General features: G+C 41.6%; 1 protein-coding gene across 2 annotated transcripts in view; it reads left to right on the forward strand.

Annotated features, from left to right (window-relative positions):
- The window catches only part of klhl32 (kelch-like family member 32), a 37073-nt gene that overhangs the window by 12776 nt on the left and 2219 nt on the right, over positions 1–22078 (forward strand). For both annotated transcript variants that reach the window (XM_085365081.1, XM_085365082.1), the window contains exons 3-8: positions 2764–2871; positions 8766–8864; positions 12204–12419; positions 17680–18406; positions 18558–18616; positions 20796–20988. In XM_085365081.1, the coding sequence (XP_085221207.1) occupies positions 2764–2871; positions 8766–8864; positions 12204–12419; positions 17680–18406; positions 18558–18616; positions 20796–20988 (1402 nt within the window). The remainder of the gene's footprint in view (positions 1–2763; positions 2872–8765; positions 8865–12203; positions 12420–17679; positions 18407–18557; positions 18617–20795; positions 20989–22078) is intronic.

Raw genomic sequence — 22078 nt, forward strand, 5'->3', positions numbered from 1 at the left:
AAAATAGAAATATTAAAGTGAAGTGCCTAGGGCTGCCACAAACGATTATTTTGATAGTCGACTAGTCACCAATTATTTTTGCGATTAGTCGACTAATCAGATCATCATCCATTGGACATAAAACGTACAGCTTATTGCACCAGCAGCATCTGCTCTCATATAACTATCATTAGCTTCCAGCTTTAAGTGTTTAAGGTATGTGCTAACTAAAAATAAAGACAAGATGATAGTTTATTAAATTTTAATGAAATTTGCAGATTGTTTCGGTTTAATAAACTCCTTGCTCTCTAAAATATAACAGGACACCGGAGTATATTCTCGAGCATCTCACACTTCTGATAATCAGCTGTCTGCTTGACGTTTATTCAGCTGTGTAAAAACTATAACTTTAATCTCAGCCAAACCGATTTACTCAGGAACAAATAAAACACGGAACAAAGCCAAACAATAACATTTTTAAGTTATCTAAGTGACTTATATATGTTTAACCTGAGTAGCGAAAGACAGGTGTTCTCACGAGCTCTAGTGAGGCTTGCCCCCGGCTAGCAATCGAGCTAGTGGGTAACAGACGTCTCTGAAAACGTCGGAGCGCTTTTGAAAATATGTGGTGTCTTGATAAACTGAGCAGATATTTGAAGTTTACACAGCTACATTCTCACCTGAAAATGTGTTAAACGTTTATTTTGCAACCCAGAAAGAATAATAAGAATAACATTAAAACTAACTAGCTGCCGCCATTGTTGGAAACTGAGCTGGGCCGCGCTATGAATTCTGGGACAGAGCTACTTCTTCTTCTTTGGGGTTTAACGGCAGCTGGCATCCTTGAACATGCAGTGCTGCCATCTTCTGTTTCATTCCGTTATTACACTCTTAAATCCTACTACTCATTCCTGCGTCTTTTGGGATCTTACAAAGCTTCAAACGACGCGTCAACTATTAAATCAGTCGTCGACGATTTTGATAGTCGACGTAATTGTGACTAGTCGACTAATCATGGCAGCCCTAGAAGTGCCCCAAAAAGCAAAATCATCCATTTACCAAATACAGTCAACTATTCTTTTTGGTCTTTTCTAATAAACATACTTGCAAGTGTAGTCTCCTTCCCTGGAGATAAACCACTACTTTTCTCAGACTGAATACTGTAATTTTTCACTGGGTGCGTGAGGAAGTCACGAGTCCTCTATGGTATGATCAGGCCAAGCAGGCACACACAAATTTTGCCAGCGGGTCAGGCTAACTGCAACGCTACACCCCCACTGCAGCAGTGTGTGAAACGACTGCAGCGAGCATGGCTCTGTGGCGCAATGTGTCTCTGCGATAGATCTATATCCCAAATCAGGGTAGCCATCCGTCACCACCAGTGCTCCCTGAGCTCCTTCACCAAGGTCAGGAGCGCTCATGCTGAAGGCACACAACTCTATGAGCACTTCTCAGGGTGCCCTGTCTCTGTATATCGTAGGCAGTCTATATTGTTTGTCCTCCACTCTTTACTTCCTGCTTGTGTCTCAATGCTTTTTTGTGTGTGTTTTATGTTCTTGCAGACAGACCAAAGCTCAGCCGCTATCACATCCCGGGTGGTGAATCAACAAGACTGAGCTTTGAAGACAGATACGCAGACACTGGTTTAAAACTCAGCGTAGCCCATTTCTCACATCATGCTCACAATACAGAAGGGCCATTTGCCAGAGAAGGGGGTGGGCGTTGGTGCCTGGTGAAAGTTCATGTGTGCTATGAATCAGGGAAAGCCACATTCATTATAAGCGAAATGAATGTGGCTTTCACAACAGAAGGAGATCCTGCGATAACCAGGCAGCCCGGGGGCTTTTGAAGCTTAAAATGCTGTCACACACCAGCGTCTCAGTGGAGATAGAGTGGAGCGACCGTGTTGCACATTGCACTGTGATTAAAAAGATACTTTAAAATTGCAAGTTAGCTAAGATCACTATCCTGAAAAGCAAGGAAACTTTGGATACAGAAACAGCTGGAATTAATTTTCAAAAGCGGTTTAGTGGTGCTGTTTGTCCCATTACAGGAGAAACATTGAGACACCACATTTAAAGATGGTATAACGTTACTCTAGCTCAGAACTCAGGTGACAGGTAGCAGATGATCGTCATCATGGCCATGCTTAACCTGTAAAACTCCTTCTTTCTCTCTTCCCCTCAACACTGCTGCGCACTGCTGGTTGGCCGTGATCAATAGCGCTGTCATCCCTTCATGGTGTGACACCAATCAATAGCTTTGACTAGCGAGCAGCAAGGTGGACTCACACACAGCAGGGCCAGACTGCAGATGCTGTGTCCACGGCTTTGATTTCACATGGAGTTTGACATGTACTGTGCTCATGCACGTGTGTGTGTGTGTGAGACAGGATGAGGGAAAGACAGAGGGGTATAACAGAAAGTACTGATTGTGCTATTTCTTTCTGTTGACCTTCAGAGCCAAGGCAGGTAAATCAATACGAAAAGGGTTCTAGGATGCTGCGTCTGGCAGGTTTTGATTAACTATCAGGCTGTTTTTTTGTTTTTGTTTTTTTTTCTCAAGTGTGTCGTAACCTCCAGATATTTATATGATGAACCTCCAGAGCCACCTCTGAAAGACTGGAGAAACAAATGTGAATGGTTGTGATCACTGGACTTTTTCTAATACAGTATTATATGTGTTTGCTTCTTTTATTTCAACAAAGAAAGAAAATGCCACATGAAATATGTGTGATGTAATGTTCCCTCAGCTGACCTCCATGTTTTGGCTCTGTGTCATCAGGCCATGTTCAGCCTGTGCATGGTGGAGAGCGAGGCAGATGAAGTGACTCTGCAGGGAGTGACCAGCGTCGGACTGAAGCACGCTTTAGATTTCGCTTACACTGGACAGGTGAGTTTGAGCCATCGTGAGCAGACTGACAAAAAAAACCCAAAACAACAACAACATTTGCAGAGATGGAAATGCTGTCGACAGAAAATCTCATGAAAAGAAATCACAGTACACCACACAGAAATTTTTAGATTAATATCCAGAAAGTTATTTATCAGTACATATCATTACATTTGCTAAACTGTGGGTGAACGTCCACTACTACTGTTAAATTGTTCTGATGTATCATTAGGTTTAGAAACCAAGTTCTCTGCCAGGTGACATAGTTTGTTGACTCTGATTTATTGAATCCTTATTTGGCTGCCTAATCAGCCTTACTTTCTACACTGTTTCAAGGCTAAGCTACATTGCCTGATCCCATTTGCCTGATTGGCAGTTTCGTCTCATTTGGACGTCTAGGCCTGCTCAATTGATCAGCCTTCGTTGCTTTAAATTTGCAACCTCTCTGGAATGAAATGCTTTAACCTGTAGTGCAAGAAATAATATATATGTTTTTAATATAAAAATATACAGTAATAACGCAAGCAACCACAAAATCCCCTGGGGCCCACCCAAACTTAAATCTTCACTCCAATGAAAATACAAGAGAAAGTGATGTATTTCCTTGACTGTTTTATTCAGGAAACATAAACAACACAGTCCTTTGGCTATAAATCACCACCCATCCATATGTAAAGTGTTAAAGCCCATGTGTGACCCACCTGGATGCAAATTTCAATACAAAAGTAAGTAAATTTAGGTCAGAGCAATGAGTAATATCACAAACTAACAACCTCCTATTACCAGTTTTAATTCACTTTTTATCTAAACAAATTAATTTACATATATAAATATGCAACTGTAAATAATTTCACACTGAATTTCTGTTATTACTACAGCCTACCTGCAGTACTGGCCCCCACTTTGGAATTCACTTTGTTAAAAAGATACTTCTGTTAAACCCCTTGAGTTAAAGCTGAAAGTCTGGACTTCAGTCACATCTTGACTGTTTGACTGAGACAAAATCCATCCATTTTTTAAATATACAGTCCTAGAAAACAAGTAAATGGGCTGGCTAGCAGCAATCTCTGAGATGCAAGTTATGTTTGTTTTCCCTACTGTTCACTGAAATACACCGTATAAAGACAACATAAACGCTCAAGTGGTTTAGCAAATTTATTTAGCCAAGCTAACCAAGCTATATAAGCAAGCACAGTGCAGCTACTCAGCATGCTAAGCTAACCAGCATGTTCTTAGTACTGGCAGACAGTAGCCAAACACTAAACTAACTCCCTCAGCTAGCATAGCAGCACACAACATAACTGGCTAACAAGCTATGAAGAATATTTGCAGAATTGATTCCAGTGCTGTTCTTCTTTGATATATACACTTTACATGTACATGTATATTGTTGTTTAAAGAGCTTGGAAAGAAAAGCATCTGGACTTCTTTGAGTTGCTTGAAGATGTTTCACCTCTCATCCGAGAAGCTTCTTCAGTTCTAAGGTCAAATGGGGGAGAGTCCCAGATTTAAACCCAGTGGGAGTTTCACCCCAAAGAGGGACAAAGGACCCCTGATGATCCTCTACCTAATCACATGAGCCAAGGTGTGAAAGCGGGTGTGGGTCACAATCAGTCAGGGTTTCAGGTGAGCTCATTGTGAAACCTGGTCCCACCCTATCGTGTGATTTCCTGAGGTCAGATGGCCCAGGATGTGAGTGGACGTTAAGGCCTCTTTGACTCCCATCACCCTCTGGAACACAAACTTAGGGTAATCAGGACCCTACACCACCGGGCAGAACATGTTCCCTCTAAGCCTGAAGGAAAAAAGAAGGAACACACACATGTAAAGGAAGCACTTAAAACATGCTTCTATCCTAATTGGGCGTTCATAAAGTCAGCAAAGATGCACAGAAAAGAAGATCAGACACCAGCGAGGGAGGATAAGAAGGACAGACGCAACAACATTGTCATCCCCTATGTAGCCAGTGTATCAGAGAAACTCAGGAGAGTTTTCTCCAAGCACGACATCCCAGTGTACTTCAGACCCAGCAACACACTCAGACAAAAACTAAACACAAACTTAACAATGTGGTGTATGCTGTACAGTGCAGCGAGGAATGCTCAGACCTCTACATCGGAGAGACCAAACAACCACTTCACAAGCGCATGGCACAACATAGAAGAGCCACCTCCACAGGACAAGACTCAGCAGTTCATCTGCATCTTAAGGATAAAGGTCACTCTTTCTAAGATGCCAACGTTCACATTTTGGACAGAGAGGACAGATGGTTTGAAAGAGGAGGGAAAGAAGCCATTTACGTCCACTGTGAGCGACCATCTTTGAACAGAGGCGGTGGTTTATGATACCAACTGTCTGCCATCTATAATCTATAATCCAGTTTTGAGTTCCCTTCCCAGACGCCTTAACGTCCACTCACATCCTGGGCCATCTGACCTCAGGAAATCACATGATAAGGTGATTTGACCTTAGAACTGAAGAAGCTTCTCGGATGAGAGGTGAAACGTCTTCAAGTAACTTAAAGAAGTCCAGACGCTTTTCTTTCCAAGCTCCTTAGACTACGATGACCTGGATGACTGAGAACCTTCACAGATATATTGTTGCTTGTTAGTAAATATCTTGCCAAACAGTTTTTTGCAGTTTGGGACTGTGTTGTCATGCATACCTGTAAATAAGTGTTCATCAAACAGTGATGCTGGTAATTGATTTAAGAACAATGAATGTGTGTATTTATTATTTATGAAAATCAGTTTTTACTGTCTCACTATATATGGTGAAATAATAAATAAAAATAAGATAAAAAATAATAACATGATAAATGAACACACGTCTGTGTTTTCATATATTAGCAAAGCGAACAAGCACCAGGGGCCTGGTTTTTGCTAGTAGTAGAGACGCTGTGGCTGGTCAAAGTAAAGATAAATTTGACTACTTTGAATGCCAGAGGGTTATCTGTCAAAGAGCATTATGTAGTTCATAAGATGACCAAGCTGATGTTAGTAGATTAAAAATCCTATGTGCTGGCTATATTTTATAATTAAAGGGGAGTATAAAAACAGCATACAAATGTGAAATACTCAAATACTGTACATTTACTTTAAAGCTGAAAATAACTTAATATTCTATCAGTGCCAAATATGTCACAAAACTAAATAAAAACATGGATTCTGCAGATTACCTCTTTAATCTCAGCAGCATAAGCTCCTACCGCTGGATGACTGAGTGTGCAGGTGCTTTATCAGATTTTTACTATGAACTATGAACTATGCACCTGCCCTGGCCACTCTGGTTAAAATAAAAACAGAAGAGCACACAATTACATTTCAGTGCTAAAGGTTCTTGTGAGTTCATGTCCTTGTCTTGTCGCCCAGTCGACAAAGAACGAGTGCGTGAGAATTCCTGTAAACCTTTCTTGACATTTTTTGTGCCAATGATTCTTGCTTCACTAAGCAGCCCAGCGGCTTATTTTGTGTACCAAGAGGCCAGGAACTTTGTAATTACTCCTAATTTTATTTCCACAGTGGAAATGAGCAAAGAGTGAGTCGGTTAGCCAGTGTAAGTAGGTCAACAGCAGGCTTGCAAGCCGCCCCGCTTTGGTTGGCTCAGCTCCTGTCTGCCCAGAGGAGATGATAGCAGATGAGATGAGGGCAATAAGCTTACCCCCAGACCGTTAATAATGACCTACTAAAAATCCTTTAGCCACATGTCATAGGCCAGCAGGGTGAAGGAGGAGGCATGCCATCAGTAGCTTCATAGGATTTCTTTTATTTTTTTACTGGCTGCCAACCACAGCGGATCTCTCAATCAATTAAACATCCTGCAGCGCTGCCACAGTTTTATTAGCCACACGGTACCAGATCACATGGCAGAGGACATGCGTTCTGCCTTACACGCATCTTCTTCCATTTTATATCTCCTCCAGGTGAAAGCTAGTAAGCGGCAATAACTGCTGGTTTACACAAGAGCTCATTGTACTCCCACACTGAAGCGGGCACGGAGTTATAAAACTGACTTCTGCTGTGTGAGGTAGAGGTGCTCTAACTGTAGTGGGCTTCTGGAGTGGATAGGAGAGCACGATATGAAGAGAGTTCACTTACTGTTATTACAGTCATCATTGCTGCTGCTGCTGCCTGACAGGATGCTGATTGAGTGAAAAAGGGAAAAAATGCGGGGTTTGATGTTTTTGATAGCATGCTTTCCTCAGTTCATAGTCACAGAATAGATGAAGAGGTGCTTGGAAATTAGTTTTTTCAAATCAACATTTTTATCTGCTCTGTTCTGCTGTTTTTTTTCTTCTCTAGCTCAGTGTATCTAGATTCTTGTTAATGAAGCGAAAACCACTTGCTATTGCTCTCTGTCTTAATATGTTAAGCTTACGAGGCCCATAGATGGTGCGGCTTGTTAACTGGATTGCTGCCCAGGCCTGGAAGGAAACCATACTGTGATAAATGGGAATGTGCAGATGCAGCTAATTGTGGAGAAGGAGGGTAGAATTTTTTTTTTATCAGAGCGGCTTGCTGGGAATATTTTCTAAGTGGTTGTATATTATACTATTATAAACAAGTAGCCTGATGATTTCAAATGAAGTGTTTACATGAATCCTAAAGTGGCCAAATAATGCGTTATAATGCAGTGAGAGCAATCATGTAGACTGAATGGACAAACATGCAGTAGAATTAAGTAACACATTTGTATTCAGATCTGCTCATTTTGTTGTTCAGATTCATAAATAATCAGTAGGCTCCAGCAAAATTGATACTCCTGAGGCCTGCTAAACAATGTTCAGTCCATTACTGTGGCAACAGTACCGATGGGTGAGAGAGACAAACGATGAAGTCATTTTTCACACTTTCACTGCTGATGCAGTCACAGCTCTGTGGATATGTAGGGCAGAGCTGCTAAAGGGATTATCAAAGGTTTTGTAGGTTGTTTTTTTTGTTTGTTTTTAAAACCAATCTAAACTGTGGGACAGGTGATTCCACAGGATGAGGGAGATAGCATGGTGTCTAGTCTGACTGGGTTACGATTTAAGTGATGCCACCCTCTGCGCAGTTCTCCACCCCTCTGCTCCTAAGAGCTTACGAGAACGAACTGGCTGCGTTACAGAGCGTTATGTTGCATATGGGTGGGTAATATGGAGGAAACAGAAGGAAGCTTTCAGTGCATAATTTTCATCCGCTGCTCATTTAAACAGGAAGCATTTTGGAAGAATCTGTGCAGAAACAATTGCCTGAATATGTTGCTGCGCTGCAAGGAGAATAATGGCAAATCAAGCACAATGGTCAAGCAGGGTTTTTTTGTTTTTGTTTCCGCATCATCTGTTGCAGTGTCCGAAACATTTTTACATTTAACCAGTAGAAATCAAACTTAGCCCAACTAAAGTTAAAATAAGAAAGAAATTACAAATATATATATACTTTTTTTTAGTTCTAAGGTTGTATGTGTTAGGACATGAAAAAATAAATCCTCTTTTTCTCACATGCTTGATAGCTGGATTAATGTCTCTGGGCTAAAATGCTGTGTTTAGTTTTTATCAAATGTAGCATGGTGCATTATGGATAAATATTAAAGACATTATTCCAGAAATCTTGTGGTTCTTCAGAGGGAATTTGCTGAAATGTTCCAAGAAAATTGGATGTGTTCATCTCGACATTTCGTCATTCATCCAAGTGACTTCTTCAGACATTCTGCATACCATAGATAAAAACGTGTGCCTGAACCTGAACAGTTAAAAGAAACAGTGATTATCAATAAATAATATACAGTACAGTACTAAAGTTCAGAAAAAGGCATCACTTGAAAACAACCTAGAGCTCAGCTGCAGTGAAACGGACACTCAGACACAAATGTTAAAAAAAGAAACCTAATGACCCTGTTTGAATGCTCTGAACCAGATTCTGCTGGAGCCAGCAGTGATCCAGGACGTCCTGTCTGCAGGCAGCCACCTTCAGCTGCTGGAGCTCCTCAGCCTCTGCTCACACTACCTCATCCAGGTGCGTGCACAAAGCACAGACGCACACGCGCACATGAATGCACGCATGCACACAAACGTTCACATGTTCTGGTGTCCTTGTGTGTGAGCTGGGAACTGCGGACATTAGGAAAAGAAATCAGCGCAGAAACAGGTTCATGCTACAAAATCCTCATCAGGTTAATGAAAATCTGGTAATAACACTGATGTGTGAGAGGTATGGTCCACTCAGGAACAGTTGCTCCGTTTGATCCTATCTGCCAGTTATATCGGGGGAATTTTTACAAATGAGTCACCTTACTTGGGGTTGAATAGCTTACATAGGTCATTTTACACATTTCCTAAATCATTATCCAAACTGTCAAGTATCTCCTGTGTTTCTTTCCAGTTTTCTTTCATTACTATAGATTTTTTGCTTTTTTTCCCTTCAGAAAATGAAAATGAAGATATTATGTGTAAGAACTGTGAGCTGTTGCAGTTATTACACCCTAATTACACATTACAATTACACGTTATTACACACCCTAATAGAATAGAATAGAAAAGTTGAATTCTATTCTATTCTATTAGGGTGTGTGAAAGGCATGCCACCTTTGTTAGGAAAATAATGCAATTTTATATCAAGATTATTGTGATTATATTGATACTGACTGCTTGCATATTAAAATACTGACATGATGTCCCCATCTAAACCAGTAAAAGAGCAAATGACTAGAATTGGATCAAAGAGTCCTTTTCTTCAATCTCTTTGTCGTTACCTTTAATTAGGTAATTTCTACTTTTGGTACTTGTGTGAAAATCAGGTGATGTTTTAGGACCTATTTGAGAAATGTAAAAATTCCAAAGGGTTCAAACCTCTACAACAACAGTGTATGTGTTAACTTCTGTTTCTGCGCTGTTGTTGTTAGTCAAGCTCACTTAGGCTATAATGTGTTAGTTAAACTAGAGGCACCTCTGCATCTCACTAATTGTTTTTTTCATTGTTTTCCTTTTGACAGAGACAGGCTCCCTCTGTTTTGGTCTTTGTGTCTAAAGAAATTAAACTGTGATCAATCTTTTCATCTTTAAAAAAAAAAAAAAATTGGTGTGTCTTGAAAAATGTCGAGCTATTTCTTCTAAATACCTTGACCGCAAAGTCAGTGCTGCAGTTCTTCCATCTACTGATGGTCTAGTGTGAATGTTTAAAGGTCAGTTAGAGGATGCAAGCCCCAGACCTAGGAAGCGTTTAGTGCTGTTGCTCAAGGACACTTCTGCTGGGTTTATGCCTGTCGTCTACAGCAAGGTACCTCAGGCCAGATCATTTCAAGAATTGGGCCACGCTGACGTGTGTTTCATGCATTTTATCACAAGATGCATGTGTTAGAACAGAAGCAAAGTCGGCCTACTGTCCTCTGGGTATGTAGCGAAGCGCTGCTGTAAATAAAAAGCAACTCAGGTGGAGGTTGCTGTGGAACAGAAATAGTCTAAGATATCTGATACATGGCTTTATAGTAATGGAATCAGTGACTTTTCATAAGATGGATGGATGGATGGATGGATGGATGGATGGATAGATAGATAGTGGTCTTGAGCAGCAACTTTCTGATGTTCCTTCAGAGCTTTTCTTTGGAATTGGCTACTTTTTCACTCTTTTTCCGTGCAGTCCTTTTACCTAACTGTTTTCTGAGGATGTGTTTTGTTTATTAAACCACTTAACACTGATCTATGAATCATTCAAGCATAAAAAAGCTCCTAAAGGATGAACCAATGTTGTGTCAACACACAGCTGGGAGCAGAGCAAAAGAACCTATTTTAAATGACACGTTTAGGCACTTTGTTACATGTTACTGTTGAGTCTACGAAAAATGCTGAAGATCACAGTTTGACAGGCAGAAAAAAAGCTATTAGCTGAAAGCGTGACTTGCATGGTGTGCAGTGTGTCCTAAAAAACGGATGACAGTCTCAGTGGAAGGGTGGCTGTCAAGAAGCTATTCTGAAGGGGGGGGACAGGGAGAAAAGGCTGAGGCATGCCAAATTACACAAGAACTGTACTGAAAATCCAAAGAGGAGCTTTGAATCTATCTGTCTGTCTGTTTATCTATCTATATACAAGAGTGCAGTGCTAGGAACAGCAAAGATACTGCACAGGACCCTAAAGCTCCCAGGCCTCTGGTAGAGGACCTGAGCTTGAAGGATAAAGACTGCCACTTGATATTCATTTATATCATGTTTTATATTATGTTTGGAGATGTTGTCCTCAATTCCCCTCCATGAGGGTATAATCCTTTAACACTGTATTTCAACTCAGGCAAGACTTGGGTCTTACATTAGGACTGTAAATTTAGCTCCAGTGTGCCATCTGCTGGTTGTATCATTGCTGGTTTTGTATTAATAATAACCATCCTTCATCATGACTTATCAATCAGAACAATTGATAAGTCATTAGCTAGCAAATCGCTTGTGTGTTCATCACAGCTATCGCATCAGCTCAATGTTCTATATGCAATTTGTTTAGAGTAATGCCGGACTCATAAAAAAGACTTTTCTGTAAACACTTGAAAATCAGGTACATTAGCCAGTCAGGATCATCTGTGTGATTTGTTAGATTCTAATTTGTTCCGCTGAGCATTTGATCAATACATTTCCGTTGCAGTGTATTACATTTTAACATTGACTGGCATGCATGTATGACCTTTGCCACTGTTGTTTGTAAGATTCTCTAAACCCTCATTCAGATTTTTCTAAATTTTTTTTAATTTCACAGTAGCAAAATTGAAATGTAGTGAGCTGTAATGCAATGTTAGTCTTTAAAACCTCTGAGTGTGGCTGATTCATCAAGGTGCTACATTATTAAAGGCCAATCCGTAGGAGAGGGGAGCTGTTTGTGCTGTAGATGCTGCAAGAGAGCCAGAAGATGGCAGTCTTATTCCACTAGTCAGATCTTCTTAGTCTTGCGCCTTTCTCTAACTGTCTTCTAGTATTTGACACGCAATGTTGTCGTGGCACTGAATTCAGACTTAGTGTGCATGTGGCTTATAAATGCAATATGAAGTGGGGATGATCGGCTTCTATTATTTGTAAATGTCACATATTCTCAGAACAAAACAATGGCTAACACATAAAGTCTTGCAATTGACACCTGCTAACAAAATGAGAAATAACACAGAGGTACAACAGATGTGAACTGATCTTTGTAAATGAAAGGTTCTCATTAGAATTATAATTCAGTCATTGCTCAAATAAATTTTTATGGACTTTCTATAGACAAAAATCATCCTCACTGTTTACTTTGGTGGGTTTCCAGGATCATGTAGTCTGATAGCTGTCTCTAAAGTTTTTTTTTAACAGACCCTAATGGCATAGACGTCCATTCATCCCCCAGGAGCTGAGCAGCGTCAACTACCTGGAGCTGTACCGCGTGGCTGACTTGTTCCACCTCCCCACCTTAGAGGAGGCTGTGGTGGGCTTCCTGGTGGAGCATCTGTCTGAGCTGAGCCAGAGCCGCCAGGACGAGGCCCTGCAGCTGCCCTACCGCCTCCTCAGGGAGGTGCTGAAGAGCGACCGTCTCACCTCTCTGAGCGAGGAGGAGATTTGGAAGGTACAAGACACACGAGATGCAGCCCTGAAGTGTTAAAGCACAGTATTAATACGCTGATGACAGTCTGGAAAAACAATCATCTGTGATTGCAAATCTGAAGAAATTGCAATACATACATACATACATATATATATATATATATATATATATATATATATATATATATACACATACATACATACATACATATATATATATATATATATATATATATATATATATATATATATATATATATATATATATATATATATATATATATATATATACATACATACATACATACATACATACATACATACATACATACATATATATATATATATACACTAGGGGTGCAACGATACACAAAATTCACGGTTCGGTTCGGTTCGATACTTTGGTGTCACGGTTCGATATTTTTTCGATACAAAAAAAAAGTTCATGCCTTTTTAATTTGTCATTTATTAAAATTATAAATATATATTTTAACTCAAAAGTACAGTTTTTAAATTTAACCCTAACCCTTGTGCGTGTTTTTTATTTTGACAGCGAATGCGCACCTGCGGACCACTTATGTGCAGCCCTGGTTATTTAGCTCGTCATATTGCAGCCATAGAAATTATTTTGTCCATGAAACCATAAAGCTGCACTTTCTTTTTGCCTTATAGTCTGATTTGTCATAACTTCTCCGTTTTGTGGTAAGCTTTTCTTTGGCTGTCACTTCTTCACCCTGACCTGTCTTATTTGGCTCAGCAGAACTAAAATATATATCGTGCTGCTTTTACACACGCACTCACATAAGCTCAGCAATTCTCTGCGCGATCAACCTCTCACATGTTTAAGCTTGCTGCGGGAGATTTCACTTGTCATGTTTGCATAGTAAGCTAACGATTAATAAGACGATGTCAGAGGAATTGGTGCACAAATTATCATCACTCACAGATCAGTGCTGTCGCTCTCTATACACAGTTCGCACGATTGCAAAGTGAAAGCAAAAAAACAAGCGCAAATTCAAACGCGATTTCAATATGTCACATATTGACAGTGGCTCACCAATGCCAATGACATAATTACCCAGCTACATTTCTGAAAGAATGCAAAAGCATTGACATATATTTTTCCTTCCTACAATAGTCCGACGGGCAGGGAAGAGAAAGATTTTGGTAGCCCGACTGAAAAAATCGCTAGCCCCAGGACGTCGGGCTAGCGATATTGCAAGCCCCGTATCTGATTGAGGAATCACTCATCTTTGGAAAAGAGAGTTTATTACAGAGAAATGTCTCTTTCCAAAATAAAAGCTATACTATCCGCTTCTTCTGGGCTATATTCTCAGCAGCATAAGGAGAATCATGTGCTAACAGCTGTCTAAATGACTCGGCTAAAGTTAGTAGCATGCTTGTTGTTTTTGTCTTTGCACTAGGATGATGTCGGCGTAAATGTGCAGTCATATTCGTTGTGTTCCCACTAGTGCTTTCAGGTTGATCTCGTTGAAATGACCTTAACGCCACAACACGGCAAATCTCCGTTAACGAGCTACCGCCGATCGCTCCGTGCATGGGGCTAGACGGCCAACACGTTAACGAGCTAACTGCGCTAACACACTAGTTCCCACCCATGTAATTGAGCATTGCATGGCACATCCAACATACTGTTTTACTTTAGTTCATGACTCGCTTACCTTCAGGGTCATACGTCACATGAAAACCAAAATAATTCCAAACGCCAGATCTGAATGTTGCAAGGAGAGCTTAACTTCTGTCTTGCTAGCTTGCCCTGCGCTCTTCCTTCTGACGATGCTGTCTGTGTTGAGCGCTCAGTGGATCTGCGCTCGACAGTGCAGCCTAGGTGGAGTAGTCGAACGCAGATTCACTGAGCGCTCAACACAGACAGCATCGTCAGAAGGAAAGTTGATAAAATAAATTACAAATTTTGTATTGTTCAATACATATGCGTACCGAACCAAAAGCACTGTATCGAACGGTTCAATATCGATACGAATATCGTTGCACCCCTAATATATACATATATACACACATATATATATATATACACATATATACACACATATATATATATATACATATATACACACACACTAGGGCTGCCACGATTAGTCGACTAGTCACGATTACGTCGACTATCAAAATCGTCGACGACTGATTTAATAGTCGACGCGTCGTTTGAAGCTTTGTAAGATCACAAAAGACGCGGGAATAAGTAGCAGGATTTAAGAGTGTAATAACGGACTGAAACAGAAGATGGCAGCACTGCATGTACAAGGATGCCAGCTGCCGTTAAACCCCGAAGAAGAAGAAGTAGCTCCGTCCCAGAATTCATAGCGCAGCCCAGCTCTGTTGTCAACAATGGCGGCAGCTAGTTAGTTTTTATATTACTCTTATTATTCTTTCCGGGTCACAAAATAAACGTTTAACATATTTTCAGGCGAGAATGTAGCTGTGTAAACCTCAAATATCTGCTCAGTTTATCAAGACACCACATATTTTCAAAAGCGCTCCGACGTTTTCGGAGACGTCTGTTACCCACTAGCTCGATAGCTAGCCGGGGGCTAGGCTAACTAGAGCCGTGAGAACACCGGACTCCCGGCAAATCGTTTTCAAACCCACTGCCGTCACTTAGCTTAAAATGTTATTGTTTGGCTTTTTTTTAGTATTTTATTTGTTCCTGAGTAAATCAGTTTGTCTGAGATTAAAGTTATAGTTTTTACACAGCTGAATAAACGTCAAGAAGACAGCTGATTATCAGAAGTGTGAGATGCTCGAGAATTTACTCCGGTGTCCTGTTATATTTTAGATAGCAAGGAGTTTATTAAACTTCACCGAAACAATCTGCAAACTTCATTAAACTTTAATAAACTATCATCTTGTCTTTATTTTTAATTAGCACTTAACTTAAACACTTAAAGCTGTAAGCTAATGATAGTTATATAAGAGCAGATGCTGCTGGTGCAATAAGCTGTACGCTGTATGTCCAATGGATGATGATGTGATTAGTCGACTAATCGCAAAAATAATCGGTGACTAGTCGACTATCAAAATAATCGTTTGTGGCAGCCCTAACACACACACACACACACACACACACACATATATATATATATATATATATATATATATATATATATATATATATATATATATATACACACACACACATATATATAAAACACAAACATGTACAGAAATGCATGACACACAGCAGACGCTCAGACTAATAAACAAGAAATTAAACACTGCCATCTGCATCTCGTATACTGTTTGTTTATGTTGATGACAATGTGCAGTAGGAAGGGCTGCGTTTGACCGGGTGTTCGTCTGTCAGCGTATAGTAAGCGTGATGAACTGCCGGCATTGCGGAGTAAAGCGGCAGTGCAGGGTGGGACTCGCCGCTTTGACTGTTCATTTGCTCCAATCAGCCCCCACACCACCGCCACCGCCACCCCCGCTCTCTCTCACTTCTTTTCTCCCCTCTCTTTCTTTCTCTCCTTCTTCTCTTCTCTGATTAGGCCCACCGCGGCTCCATCAGAGCCCCAATCCCCCAGCTGTCACTCGGCCGCCCGTCTGAATGAAAACAATCAGGCCTCTGATGGCACAATTACCCTGACCCTTTAGCCAGCCGCCGCCGCCATAATCAGCCTCTGATTAGGCTGCTTTGGGGCTCCTTCACTTCACCCAGAAGGTTAATTTGGGCATCAGACGGAAGCGAGCGGGGGCTGTCGTCCGAAAGGGATGGTGGGCTGCAGGGTGGTGGGGTGCACGCCAAAACCGGACTGACCTAGCTCGGGCGTCAATCATCGTCACTCAGAGTTTTCTTAGAGCCTCTCGTGCTCTGGAAATCACATTTTCTCTGCCTTTGTTTTTCCCCTCTCCCTCTCTCTCCCTCTCTCTCTATCTTGCCATCCTTTGCTCAGTCTCCCCTCCTCCCCTCACTATCTCTTTCCCTCACCCTCTTCTTTTCTCACACACACACACATACACACTCTCTCTCTCACACACTTTCTCTTTCAGCATGGAGGGGAAGGAGGGAGAAGGAGTTGATTTATTCTGTGCCCCGAGGAAGTTGTGTGATGCAGCGTGACCTTCACAGTCAGCTGCCGTAGTGCGCACACGCATGCTCACACACACACATGCGCACGCACGCACATGCACGCACGCACACTGTCACTTTAAAGCATTGAGGAGGAGAGAGGCGGGGTTAGCAGTGGAGGAAAGGGAAGACGAGACAGCAGAGTGGCACAGTTACCACAAAAAAGACAGAAGCCTGACTTGCATGTTTGTTGCATATTCACACCTTCAGAGGGGACTGAAAGGAGAAATGAGGAAAGGAAGGTTTCGTCTGGATAGCAAAGACAAGGCACGCATCCAGTGTGTGTGCATGCATCACATCTCGACTCCTGTATTATCAGTGCAGTCGTGACATTGACAGTTTTTTCCCCCTGATTTGTTCTTAGCCATCCTCGTGTCCCTTTTCCCCCTAAAAATCTTTATTCCTTTATTCGCTGTAATAAGCTCTCAGTCTCTGCGCAGATTGCGCTAACAACCACTTTGTTTTCCTGATAATGGTATCAGTGATCTCCAGTCATCTCGCCCACATTCACACCTCGTCGCAGCTAAATAACCTTCCATCGCTCTCAAGTTCAATTAAATCCCTTCCCTGCTACCCGGTTCGCCCGCGTTAAACAAAGGAGGCTGCCTGTGGATATTTACAGTCTGAATATTGAATGCTGCTGATTAATAAATGCTTGTGTGTGTGTGTGTGTGTGTGTGTGTGTGTGTGTGTGTGTGTGTGTGTGTGTGTGTGTGTGTGTGTGTGTGTTAGCAACTATGGCTGTAGTGCTGGCTCAATCTTGCCATAATAGCCTATAGGTGTCTAGAAAAATTTCTGATTAGCAGTCCTTCAGTGTTTCTTTTTTCTCTCATATTGGTTTTCTTTCCCTATCTCTATTTTTTCCCAAAGTCTTTCCTACTGATTCTTTCCTTCTACACTTCCCTCTTATCCTAACGTCTTTCCTATTTGCCTTTTGTAGGGACTGGATGAAAAACGACTGGAGCAGGGAGACTTTTGTTTCTAATTTAAAACTTGAAAAGAAACAAAAACTGAGCCATAATGAATTCAAATAATAATTTCATCAATAATACATTAAAATTGAATGAGCAGTTTTTGAATTTATGGAACCATGACAGCATGATGAATATTGTAGTCACTGTTCTTCCTGCTTGCTCTTGGTCTCTAACTGATCTTCTCTTCTTTCTGGATTTAGCTGGTTGTTCTGTGGCTCGAGCACGACTGTCGCTACCAGTACACCGAGGACCTTCTGCAGCACGTCCGCTACGGACTGATGGACGTCCCCACACTGCACCACCTTTCGCGTAGCCATCCTCTGGTCCAGTCTAGCCCTACCGCTGCAGCTCTGGTAGATGAGGCCTTGGACTACCACCGCGCCATCTTCGCTCAGCCCCTCCACCAGTCAGCCCGCACCAGACCGCGCTTCCAGTCCCTCACCCTCTACATAGTTGGAGGTCGGAAGCGGGAGGTGAGCAGAGTCCGGGAGCTGCGGTATTTCAACCCAGCTGTGCAGGAGCACGTGCGAGTGGCGGGCGGGTCGAACTGGAGCGAACTGGTCCCCATGCCTACTGGACGCAGCCACCACTGCGTGGCTGTAATGGGGAACTTCCTGTTTGTCGTAGGTGGAGAGATGGAGCACGCCACTGGGAGGACATGTGCAGTAAGGACCGCCTGTAGATATGACCCCAGGGGCAACCGTTGGACTGAGATTGCCCCCATGAAGGCATGTAGGGAACACTTTGTCCTGGGAGCTCTGGGGCAGTACCTGTACGCAGTGGGAGGCAGGAATGAGCTGAGGCAGGTGCTCCCCTCTGTGGAGCGTTACTGTCCCAAGAGGAACAAATGGATGTTCGTCCAGCCCTTTGACCGCTCGCTGTCCTGCCACGCCGGCTGCGTTGCTGACAACCTGCTCTGGGTGTCAGGTACACAAGGAGAGAACACAGACTCAGCCTGCACATTCGGTCCCATAGATGTTACTTTTATCTCACTTCTGCTACTAAGTTCACACTTTCACACACATTTGCAGGAGAACGTGTCACTGCCAGAATCCTGAGATGTTTGTTTGTGTTCCAGGTGGGGTGACAAACACGGCTCAGTACCAAAACCGGCTGATGGTTTACGACCCAGAACAGGTAGCTGTGGACTGATTGGATTTGTTTCTGTGTGTCGAGGAAATGCATGTTCATTTTCCCTGATTACAGCTGTATACTCGATACTACGGCACACTTTATCACCATATTCCCAAAACATACTAAAGCCAACTCGAGCCAGTATTTACATATAAGCTAAGAATGAATTTACTGTGAACGAGGCTGCTGATAGAGACAAAATCACAAAGAAGTATGATTATACGCTACAGTTCATTGTACTTTCAGTGGGGTTTTCTTTTTTTGAACAGTGATTTTGTTTTACTGACAGTAACCTTACTGTTTGCATTCATCTCCTGACTCTCATCAACAGCAAACAGCAGTGATCAGTACAAAAAACAAACAAAAAAAATACCCTTTTACACGCCCAGGTCCAAACAGCTGACACACAAAATTTCCCTCAAGCTTCATATTTTTTTTCTCAGGAGCTTTTGGAGACCAAATGTGAGGTAGATGAGATTATTTGAGTTACATTTTTCAGGTGTTCAGAAACAGAACTCTAAATTGATGGTCTGTGGTGGATGTGAACTGCTCGGTAAAGCGTTTTGGTTGCTATTATGTCAGTGCTGAGAGCTTGTTGTGTCCTTGGAATCCTTATTCAGAGCCACTTATTATGAGACTCATCCTGAGATTTTTCTCTGTGAAAGTTTGTACTGAGGTTAGCTTATAATACAGTTTACTCTGTTTGAATTGTTGTTGACTGATGATGAGACTTTTGGAAAAGTACACACCTAAACATCATCGGTGTAATAATAATGGAGTATTTTTTTCTCTCTCCCAGAAATAAAAGCACACCTTACGTTCTCAATGACGGATAGCACAACAGGCAGGTGTCAAGTGTCTGCTAATTGATTTTCACACTGTATGGAATCAATTAAAAACATCCCAGCCACTCTGATAAATAGTAAAACTAGATTTGGGATGGGAATTGCATTTGTATACATGGTATGATTAATTTGTGCATCTGCAAAGGTGCGCTTAATGCGAAACGACACTTCCAGGACTCTACAGTGCTCTGAAAAACATTTTAAACTGAAAAAGCTGCACTTGTTCAGTCCTTTTCTAATTGCACTGTCATGAATTTTAACATTTAACATGCTAACTGAAAACTTTAGAGTTTGACATGTAGCTCTTGGATTTTTTTTGCATTTTCTCTGAGCACTCAAATGGGGTGAATTTACCCCAACTAGCAAACTGCAAAACCTTTATAGAGGTGGTCATACTTGCTCTGGTCTTCCTTAGTTTTTCAATGTAGAGGCCTGCGAAAACTTTCCTTCACACAAAGCTGTAAAGGTATGTAAAGGTAAAACAACCCCTTTGCTTATTTCAGCAAGACAAAATGTTGCAAACAGTAAAATTTAGTTCCAACTTTTGTCGTGTTTTTTCGGTTATATTTTTGAAATTAAATATGAGCTTTAAATGATTTTGATTCTGTGTGCAATAGTCAAACACACCTTTCTGCACTGGAATGTAGAGGGCTAAACATCAATCGGTTGTGTTTATAGGCAGCTGCTAAAGCCTGTATATAGTACGCGGTGTGTATGTGTGTAATGCGCATATCCATATGGGTCTGTGTTTGTACATGTCTGCGTGGAAGCGAGGGAATGAAGAAACGAAAGAGAGAGGAAGAGAGTCTCATTTGTATTCACCATGAATCTACATTCACCTGCCAGAGCAACAGCAACCCCCCACCCACTCTACCCTCAACAGATGGCCACCCGTCAGCTCCCAGCAGACACACACGCACACACACACTTTCTCTCTCTCATTCTCTGCCTCAATCAAGCACTCACACACACACACACACACACACACACACACAGAAAATACACTTCGACACACTTAGTGAAATGAGCAGGGATCCTCGGTGTAAAATGGAGTGGCTGAAACATATGATTAGAAATAGGGAGGGAAGTCATTAGTACAAACCTGAGCTCCAGTGTCACGTTATTTATCTAATGCTGAGCATACATCAATTACCCATGCATGGATATGCTTAAATATTAATCTTCGTATTCATCCTCCTTCCCTTTCCACCCTCGCTGTTTCTCTCTGCCTCCCTCTTTGTACTGCATCTCTTATTTTCTCCCTTTTTCACCCCCTTCAAATTCATCTGCCGTTCCCTCCCCATATCTACTCCCCACCACCTTCGCCTCCACCTCAGGACCAGTGGTTGGCCCGCAGTCCCATGTTGCAGAGGCGAGTATACCACGTCATGGCGGCGGTGAGGAGGGAACTGTACGTGTTAGGTGGGAACGACCTGGATTACAACAACGATCGCATCTTGGTCCGCCACATCGACTCCTATAATATGGACCTGGACCAGTGGACGCGGTGCTCATTCAGCCTCCTCACAGGTGGGCAAAGCGATGAAGCCACTGTGGAAACATGCATACATGCTCAGAAATAACTGTGTGACCTGCACAACTTTTTCTGAAATGATCCATTAGATAGAAGCAGAAGAAGCTTTGGCTGTGACAGAGAAATTGCAGCTTTCTTGCTGAGAGTTAGAGGAGATAGGTGATGTCATGTCTGCGCTAACATAAAGCTACTGTCAGGAGGTGGTTAGATTAACTTAGATAAAGACTAGAACTGGGGCAGTTAACTGACTCTATCGAGAAACAATATTTGCTTCTGCTATTCACCTGACAGGATCATGAAATTCACCACTACAATCCATCTTAAACTAGAACTTGTTTATTTAATGCTGGTGTTTTGGTAAGGATAAAAAAAACACATAGGGTGTGAACAAAATGCTTTTATGCTGGTGCTCGATCACGATACCTTTGATTTGAGCCAGACTAGCAATTTTTATATTAATAGACCAAAAGACGCACTGCCCACTGCGAGTGACTTTACTAGTGACAAACTGGGTGGGAAATGTTAACGCATTTTGCTTCTCCCATCTTCCTAGCATAAATCAGTTTGTAGTTTTTTTGACCAACAACTCTAATATTCTATTTTTGAGAAGATGTTAAATTGAAAGTGTTAGATATGCCCTACATTATACATACACATAAAGTCTGAGTTAACTAACTCATCTATCATAGCAACATATTGAAATTTCTGTTGTGTTTAGCAGCTTGAACCCGCTCTGTCAGGAGCTGTGGAGCCATAAAAGAGAGCTAACTTAAGACATACAGCATCAAGAGACAGCACCCATTCCTTTATATTTTGGAGACCTTTAAAAAATGTTGTTTTGGGCCACAGTTCTCCAGGCTTTCTGAAGGTCTTTCAAAGTTGATCTTCAGACAATGATTGGTTTTTCATACATTGTCCAGTACTTGAAGCTGGCCGTTTTCAGACGTTTTTAGTTAGTCTAAAAACGTCTAATCTTAGAATTTAAACTGGTTCTTTGCTATTTGTAGGCACTTTGCCACAAGCAGCCTGTTACAAAAAATATTTTTTTCCCATTTCTTTAGTTGAATCTATGAAAAATGCCAAAGG

The sequence above is a fragment of the Diplotaxodon limnothrissa genome, linkage group LG11 (assembly GCF_057381915.1).
Source record: "Diplotaxodon limnothrissa isolate DT_005_m linkage group LG11, D_limnothrissa_male_GT1.1, whole genome shotgun sequence".
Lineage (NCBI taxonomy): Eukaryota > Metazoa > Chordata > Actinopteri > Cichliformes > Cichlidae > Diplotaxodon > Diplotaxodon limnothrissa.